The following is a 9,330-nucleotide window of genomic DNA, read 5'->3' on the forward strand; positions in this document are numbered from 1 at the left end:
GAGTGAACAGGTGCCAAGGCTGAAGAAAGAGGCAAGACGAGAGGGATGCTATGAAGACAAGGCTTCCAAGGCAGCAGTCTGTCAATCTGAAATATTATTTATATAGCACATTTTCATATACAAAGGCAAATTAAAAGTGCTTAACACAACAGAGACAAATAGATACCAAAAGCATTGAGATGTGTGCTTTTAAGATACAGTTTTGTACTGTATCCTAGAAGGACTGCTCATCTACTTACATTTTTTTTAGAGCAGTGATATTTATTTGTCATATTCCTGCCTGTACATCAAACATCCTCTCACAAATTTTAAAATCACCCCATATATAATCACATTTGCATGGCAAACATGAGCAGTTGTGCAGAGGTCCTGCATTGACATAGCTCAGTACATTATCTGCGGGCTTCTCCCGTCACTGGATGGCCAGCTTTTGATCACAGCAATAGTAAATATTAGCTGAGCAGGTAAACATGATTTTCAAAGGCTGACTGAGAGCTTACTTGGGTCCCCCCCCCTCCGCACATACATCTGAGCCCTCTCATAAATTCTGCATGAATTTGGATCCTACTTTTTAGCTTTAACCTGACAAAGGGAACATTGAGTATTTGTTCAACTGGCTCTGTGCCTTCATGAGCTCACATGAAGCTGATGGCAGAAACAGAAACCATGAGAGTGCTGCTCTTTTCTGTTGCTGCGGGTTTTCAACCGCAACCAAGCAGGTAAACCTATACATCAAGGGTTTCCCTTTTCAAACAGGGACGTTACAACCTGGTCCACAGACCTGGGGAGTAGCTGCTCACACATCAAACACTTGTTTCTATGGACTGGCTGTTTGGAGAGGTTGGGGAGTTGGGACTCTGGTCAGTGGAGAGGTACACTTTCATTCAAAACGATGGAGGGGAAAAAAGAAAAGTGGAATCCCACTATAGAGGGCTACCTGTCTGGAAGCTTACCTCAGGGTAAACTTATTTTCCTCCCTAACTTCCTTAAGTCCTTCCAAAACAAACAGGGCACCCAACAGTTCTGCTGGATAAATACACGCGTCCGTTAAATGGTTACACTCCACCTGTACTTACTTTCTCCTTCATGGTAACTTCAGAGGTAAGAAAAATCACTCTTTGTATTCTTGTGTAATACTTTTTATCTGGTGATTGCATTTTTGATTTAAGCAGATTTGTATTAAATGACACATTTAATGTATCGCCTACTACAATGCACAGCACAAACCCCTAAAATGGATCTTACCATTTCCATTCCTAATATAAACCCTAAGCCTATAGGAAGTGCTTGTAACATGACTAATCCGGACATGTGCAGGGTGGTCTTTATTTATCATTCCTGTCATTTAGTGTGTCTATGTATGATTATTGTACATAGATGTAGTGTCAGATCACGGAGTTCGTAGAGATGAGATAAACTCTCATTGAAAACTTTCTCATTATAATGAGATACAGATTAAGTTTTTTTTCCTCATGGTGGTATCGGTGTGCTGTCGTAACATTAACATTTCAAAAAAGTAAAACAAAACAAAAACACACACACACACACACACACACACCTAACTTAAGAGCCTGGATTCTGAATGAACCTCAGACTACACAAGTCTACATCCTAAAAACCATCCAACCAAAATAACAGCTTTCTATTAGATTACCATGCCAACAACACACAACCAGACAATGACGTTTCATGTCAAACTAAGCTGCTGACTCTTGAGGTTGGAACACAGTGGGCACCACAGGCTACCACAGTGGCACAAAACACAGTGAGCTACAGGTGGTTTCTGAACTGTTAGCACCTTTTACATTTGTGGCAAATGGAGCCAGATGGAACAACAAAGCCCAGTATTGTAGCTGGACAGGTTTACGTGTGTTCCTTTACGTCATCACTGTCTCCCGTGTTTCTGCAGTGGCTTTAAACTCCTAAATGGCATACATTTTATCATTAGAAAAAAATACATTATAGTGCATTGGCTTCCAGTCACAGGATGTGTGTGATGCATCTAGTGTAGTTACTGAAATGCTTAAATAAGGGGCTTGGCCGATGATTCGGAGGCCTGGAAATAAATCGTCTTAAAAGTGTGTATTCTCCAGCATGTAAAATTAAACAACTGCACTAGTGTCATTGTAAAATTTACTGTGTAAATGATTCAAAAAGAGTGTATTTAGCAGTGCGTTTAACAGAGACCAGCATCTGAACAGTTGAACCCTCTAGGTTTAGAGTTCTAAAAATGGTGAGTACTTGGCTCGCTGACAGCGGCAATCAAGGACAGAGGAATGTCTAAGTTAAAGAGCTCAAAATATTTGGGCCTGTGGTAGCTGGCACCAAAAACATTTAAAACAAATGAAGACAGGCTCAGTGCTTCTGAAGCACTGTGAGCACGGTTGGCAACTTAAACTGCTTACAGTAGCATCCAATTAATAAGCCAGATCTAATTTGGCTCTTTAGATGCATCTGAAAAGTTTCAGCTGTGTGGGTCTAAGGTGGAAAAAAAAACCCAGTCAAAATACAAAACACAAACACACAGGGATCCTGAAATGGTGAAGGGTGGAAAGAAGAGATGTCTGTATTGAATAAATACAACTTGTACCCTCTAGTGTTAGTTTACATTTTAATGAGGTGTGAGTCTTTAAAATCTGCTGTACCTCCTTGTGAAGTTGGCATGTTGACTGTGACGATCTTGCTGTTGGCGGGCAGTGGCAGCTTGGTGGTCACTACCTTCCCCCCCACTGAGGTTCCCGTGATCTGGAAGGTGGGTCCACCAGATGTGGCCACGGTGGTCTCCGTGCTAGCTCCTAATACAGCAAAAAAGTACAACAAATACGGTCGCTACTGTAAATCCAATAATATCACTACTTCTAATAACGCACAACAGAAAAACTGCATCTTCTGTCCCTTGAAAGCCAACAGTTACACTCCTCTATAACACACCTTGTGAGCTCTGACCCTGCTTGACCCAGGTGGCGAACGACTGCTGGAAGTTCTTGTTCTGATGGAATGTGACGGGGGTGCCCATCTTAGTGGACAGTACCACCTTGGTGCTGGGGGTGCCCTGGCCTGACAGTGAACCGACAATGACTTTGGGCATAGTGACAGGCGTTGTGGGAGTCCCTGTTGGAGTAGCTGTGACGGAGCCTGGTTTCTGCTCCAGGCGTTTCTGAAATGGTAATTATGCTGGTCAGTACATTAATATGGGACCCAATGACAGCAATATCAAAAAGCCAAAAAGCCAAAACTTAAAAAAAGATCGTGTAGAAGTGAGGTATTACAGCTGGGCCAAATGAGCAGAAATGAATGGGCTGTCTTTTACTGTGGTAGTAACTTAGCTTGAAAAGCTGGAGTGTATAAAGCCAGTGATTGAGTACTGGCTAAGACTACACAGCTTTTTCTGTCCACAATAAGGCTTAGATGAAGTAGTGAAGTAAACCACACTCACCTTGGCCTGCTCTGCTGCCTGAGCTTTCTCTTTCTCCACCCTTTGAAATAAAAAAAAAAAAAAAAAAAAAAGATCTCATCAAGTGTACAACATGTCTGAAATGTGTAAGAAGAAAATTCCAAAAATTACAATAGCTTGGAAAACAAATAATTCCAAATACCATACAAATGTTTCCATGCATTCTATACATTTATAAGTGACAGCAGTGATCTGGATGATGAAAGGCAAATCATTGGTTTAAAAATTTTGAACAAAAGCCTTTTGATTAACTCCATTTTACCTCGCACACATTTGGCAGGAAGCAATTCAGAGCAAAGAGAATATCTGGAATAAAATCGCCCTCTCAAAAAGCCTCTGACTCTCCAGTATGATGTGTTTATGAATCGTTCTGACATACTACACACAGTGGACACTACATGGTGGGTGTAAGTTACCTTTCTGAGAAGGCTCTGATCTCCCAGAGGTCCAGCTCCTCCTCAGCCACCCACGTCTCAATCACCACTGGGCCCGTTTGCTTGGTGGGCTCAGGTTTCTTGGGGCGCAAGGCACTGGAGCGCAACCCCTTCCTCTGAGGGGTGTGGGTTTCTGAGATGGTCAACAGATAAATCAATTAAAAGACAAGAACACTAGAATAGTTACATTTTGTGTTTTGCTGGGGAAGACAGAGCACAAGAATTTTATGTATGTCTGGATATTTCTCTTATTATTATATATTAACAATGCAATACAACACAAGAGCATGAAAACGATGGATAGATACAGACACACATGACTGAGTTCAAACATTTTTCCTCAGTTACAGTTACAGTTTTATCAAGGATGTCCAAAGATTCTTTTATTGGTCTAGGCTTTTATAGCTCCATTGGTGTCAGGAATTAAAAAAACACCACACCTTTCGGGGTCTCGGGGACTCCAAGGGGGCAGATGATTTTGCGGATGCAGTATTCTGAGCGAATGCCGTACGGTCCCACGTCACGGCGCTTGATGATCTCTGTGGTGGTGATCTCAGTATCAGAGGTCTCTGTAGCAATGAGTGGGGATAGGGCTGGGTTGGTATGGTGATGAGGAGGAAAGCCCGAGAAGATGGAGGAAATGCACTCCAACATAACAGCATCACCCAAACAAGACTGAAGGCTGACTTATTCAGACAGGCATTTTTGTATGTTTCTTAGGGCCAACATTGTATAAGCCAACATCTTCCGCCATAAAAGTAAGAACTCATTAAGAGGACAAGAAAGCAATAAACAAAGATCCAAAATAAAGATTTACAGCTGGATTATTTTTATCAGAAGTATTTTCCCCCTTTCCTCCCAGAATGAAGGACTTTTTTTTATTTGATGGCTTGGGAAGGTGAGGGGGTCTACCTGTACGTGTGGTGCCAACAGCAGCAGATGGTTTGACAGCCATGTCGTCCCATCTCAGACAGGCCCAAAGGAGCCTCAGCATCAGGCTCACACCAGCCAGAGACTTCACCGTCTGCAGGCGATATCTGTAACCCAAACCAGAGGCTCAGCTTTTAGGCATATACTGTATAGCTGCATGTAACACTTGTACAAGTATTATGTGCTGTTTACAACTTCACACCTATACATCAGTAAAAGATAAATATATGGCTATACTGAAGAAGAAGAAGAAAAAAAACAAAAACTGGAAATGTTGGTTGTGTACAATTTGAACAGTTGTTCTACAATTGCTGGTCCAACAATGACTCTGGCACTCAGGACAGTCATGTAAAATATTTTGAACATATACAAAAACACGATCATCACGAGGCTCTGTGTGTGTAGAGGGTTTGGCAGATGTTCTGCTTCCCATGTGTAACCACAGGCGGGAGAATATCCTTGGGTTGCAGGGCTGGGTCACTGCACAAAGTGAACATTCCTGACACTTCTCCGACCACTATATGATTCATGTCTGCTTCAGAACTCTGAGGTCCGGTCAAAATAACCAGCATTTCCTGACACCCGCCTCAGGGCCAAAGCCACGGATGCACACAGGGATGGGGAAAACATGATGAACAAAAAATCAACAGGACAGGGCACAAAACCAGGAGAGGGTTTAAAGGTGGATGATGAAAAGAAATAATATTGTCTTTATCCTTTAAGTCCTTCCCTTAGGAAAATGTCACATAATAAATACATATATATATATACACACACACACATCTCCTAACCTCACCCTTAGACCATGCTGCCGCCCTAAAATTTAGTGATTTCCTTGTGGAGACCAGCCTCTGGCCGAGTTTCCGCAATGCGAGTGTGTTAACAGGTTTCGGTTCCCATAATGCAAGTACTACAAAGGGGTGCGCAGGCGCGCGCGCGCACACACACACACACACACACACACACACACACAAAGCGATGTGTGTTTGCAATAAGGAACACTACAGCCATTGCTCTTGAACAAGACGTTGGCCATAAACTCAAGTCACTCCCCAAGTCCCACTGATCAATGAAACAGCTGAGATGGGTCAAATGCAGAGAATAAGTGTCACCATGGAAATTAATTAAGTGATACTTAACCAGTAACTTCCTTTGTAAATAAGTTGCATCATCATGTGTGAATATCAGCAGTCAGTTAGAGTCAGGACCTTAATAACAGACAATGAAATGATTGGGGGTAAGGGTAAAAAGCTTTCGTGTGTGAGAAAAACAAACAGACAGAAGCTTACCTCCAGGTGATGCCAAATGTGGGCCTGGGTGAAGGATATGGCCAGATGTCAGAGGCTGGCTTGGCATTGTAACTAAATACAGCCACCTCACGGAACCCGCCTCGCCTCGCCAGAGCCTTCAAGTCATCATGTGGTAGTACAAAAATACTCCTGTGGCTGCTCTTGGTGACAAACTTGCGGTAAGAAGGAAGAGCCGTGTCTGATCTCATCTTCTTGGTGCGGGAGAACTTGAGGAGGTGGACACGGCCCTTCGTTGATGAAGAGTCGTCTTCGCTCACAGCAAAGGATGTCACTGATGTTTTACCACTGGTGTCAGTTACTGACCTACTGATAGAAGCGGAGTGTGTTGTTCTCTGCTGTTGTGTCACTGTTTCACTCTGGCTGTCATCTGATTGACCATCGAGCCCAGAGGAACAGATTTTGGTCACTGTTGTTTTGGTCATGGTCGTAAGAGTGGACACTGCGCTGCTTTCTGTTGTTGACACGATTTCACCGTGTGTGTTTGATGGCGCATTGCCTACCCTCTTCTCTGTGGAGACTACTGTTGTGGTGGTCGTGGTTACCTGGGTGATGATGGTCTTGAGTGGTTCTGTTGTTCCACTATTGCTGTTCTCCTCTGCAAAGTCATCACTCAGACTGGACTCCTCTGCAGAAGGTATAGGAGAGGGGGCCATTCTTATGATCTTGACCACTGGTTTGGATTTGAGTGCGATAGACTGAAATAGTGATCTGTTGTTGTGCTGTACAGTGCTTTGAGTACTAGCTGCATGTACATCTATGTTGTTCTCCAACCTTGTTATCTTCAGTGGCGGTTTGTAGTCTTGGTCTAATACTGTTATCTTACTCTCTATCGCTACCTTAGAAGCTTGGGTTGGTTCCCTTATCCCAGCATCTGTGCTATCATTTACAGGGGCCAAATCTCCGTTCACTAAAGGCCTTTGCTGTGTACTGTCCTTTGGCAAAACAATCAGTCCTTGCTCATCAACTTTACCAGTGCTGTTCACCTTGGGTTGGGGACTGCTGGTGAGCACACCATTATTTGACCTCATTACAGAGTTAGTCAACATGCTTTCACTCCCCAAGCCATCATTACCGTTTACCTGAGGGAGAGGAGAAACTGAGTTGGGAGTGCTATCACCAAGAGTTCTACTTTGCTTATTTCCTTGGTTCTCCTCTGGCCCCATGCCGTTTTCCTCAACGTGTGAATGCACTGAGCTTAAAGATGGTGGGTTTTGTGGAATTGCTTTAGAAGGAGTTGTGTTTTGACTTCTTTTTTGGTCCAGAACCATTGTAGATGTCCTTACAGAGTCCACGCTGGGTATCTCAGACCCTGCGCCTTCAATATGTACAGCCTTGGTAACATCTGATGGTACACTGGCTGTGTGTTGCTCTAAAGAGCTGCGAGTTCCTAGTGCTGTTATTTCTTCAACATCAGGAAGTCTGACACCATCTTGCCCTGAACTGTCTGAATTGGTTTCTTTTGGCCCCGTAGTCCTTTCCACTCTGTCTGCGTCCAGTTCCTGGGGCAGAGAGGTGGTTTGGTTTTGTGGTGAAGCTAAGTCTCCACAAGTACCTGTACTGTAACCGTCTTTGGATGTGGAGACCAGAACAGGAGAAGGAAGAGGAGGAGTGACATTCTCATCTGTAGTTTCAGAGAGTTTCACCTGATTGTCGCCTTGAACTTGTCCTGACCCTGGAGTTTGTGTTGTGGATGACTTCTCCTCCACTTTCACAGTTTCGCCCATTACAAGCTGTGTCGAAGTGAGAGTGTGGGGCTTGAGTGGTGACCGTGGCCTGACTGGAGTGCTAAGAACAGGGGTCGAAGTAGGTGAAACTGCTGTAGGAGTCTGGGATTTGGAGGCAGACACCTGCTGCCTCTGCTTCTCTTCAATAATATGCTGCTTCACTCGGCGCTCCAGGAGGCTGTCTAACTTGGAGGACTTGACCTTCTTCTTGTAGGCAATGCGTGTTAGGAAGCCCTGGCTGACATCCACTACATCATAGTTGAAGGGTCGTTGAAGGCTCTCAGTAGTCTCCTCCTTCACAGGAACCTTATCCTCCTGAATACTGGACTCTGGTGAGGAAATAAACGTAGACTTTAATTTGCATTGATAAAATAAACAAGATAATCACACTCTCCTCACAATTTCTCATCAGGTTGGAAACCAATTAAGGTGAAACAACTTCTGCAAAATACTATATCAGAGTGAAAGTATTTCCACGGTAATTAGATGCCAAGTTTAAAATATAGCATCACTCATGAAACATGAGTGGTGCTTTACATGAAATTGAATACAATGCTTTTAGACATGAAGTAGCACTCTATCATACTTTGCTCTTCATCTGATCGTGAGTCTGTAGGGTCCACCTCCATCTTTGCTGCCGACTCATCTGCTAACAATTCCTCTGTCTTTTCTTTTTCTTGCATCTCTTCTTTCTTTTCCTCTGCCAGATCCTCAGCAGGCATCAGATGATCTGTTGGAGGCTCGGAGACGCTAGATGAGTCTTGCTCTTTTGTTTCGCTGCTTAAGGTAGCAGTTCCCTGAGCTTCTGGTGCAGCTACACTGGGCCGTCGACTCAAGTCCAGCAGGGTACATTTCTTGCCAAGTTTTGCATCTTTGGTAAATAGAATGAGAGTTTGTTTTTCAAATTAGTTTGGTTCAAAACACATCTGGGTCCACTAATAACTGCCATTCATCAGAGAACTTAGAAGCACAACCCATCGGTTATTCAAAGTAAACAAACTTGAAAAGGATTATCTTGAAGGGTTGACACACAGTTGAGATAATTACGCAAAGTTAAAAGGGGCATCTTTGATGAATGAGCAAAATTATATTAAAAGTTCAGACAAAGTTCAGTAGAATGTTGAAAGCTACACAGAAAATATAACTCAATGACATCCAAAGAGACATAAAAAGAGATATTTAATTCACCGATGCCACCATTGACGTTACTAAACAAGAGACTAATTCACTCTCAAGAGGCAAAACAGACTAAGATACAGAAAGCAAAATTCCAAATAATCAAAAAACCACATTTTAGGTCCCAGAGCTTCCCATTCCAGACCTTCCAGTTCTTTGCGGTAGTTGGCGTTGGTGTTGCCGGGAAGCCTGGGGACAAATCTCTGCACATAAGTCTTACTGATCCAACTCCAGCCCCCATAGCCAGTAACGCGATACTCTTCCCCTTTCTGCTTCCACACCTTCACATAAAACAAAAACGG

The 9,330-nt window shown here is 43.3% G+C and overlaps 1 protein-coding gene across 1 annotated transcript in view; it reads right to left on the reverse strand.

The window, feature by feature from the left end:
* Positions 1-9,330, reverse strand: part of LOC109972002 (nucleosome-remodeling factor subunit BPTF) — a 47,212-nt gene that overhangs the window by 19,714 nt on the left and 18,168 nt on the right. The window contains exons 13-21 of the mRNA XM_020620584.1: positions 9,174-9,309; positions 8,439-8,723; positions 6,108-8,181; positions 4,801-4,925; positions 4,329-4,457; positions 3,871-4,021; positions 3,437-3,476; positions 2,932-3,157; positions 2,646-2,795 (exon numbers count right to left, since the gene is read on the reverse strand). Of these exons, the coding sequence (XP_020476240.1) occupies positions 2,646-2,795; positions 2,932-3,157; positions 3,437-3,476; positions 3,871-4,021; positions 4,329-4,457; positions 4,801-4,925; positions 6,108-8,181; positions 8,439-8,723; positions 9,174-9,309 (3,316 nt within the window). The remainder of the gene's footprint in view (positions 1-2,645; positions 2,796-2,931; positions 3,158-3,436; positions 3,477-3,870; positions 4,022-4,328; positions 4,458-4,800; positions 4,926-6,107; positions 8,182-8,438; positions 8,724-9,173; positions 9,310-9,330) is intronic.

This window comes from Monopterus albus, unplaced genomic scaffold (assembly GCF_001952655.1).
Source record: "Monopterus albus unplaced genomic scaffold, M_albus_1.0 scaffold242.1, whole genome shotgun sequence".
In the NCBI taxonomy this organism is placed as follows: Eukaryota; Metazoa; Chordata; class Actinopteri; order Synbranchiformes; family Synbranchidae; genus Monopterus; species Monopterus albus.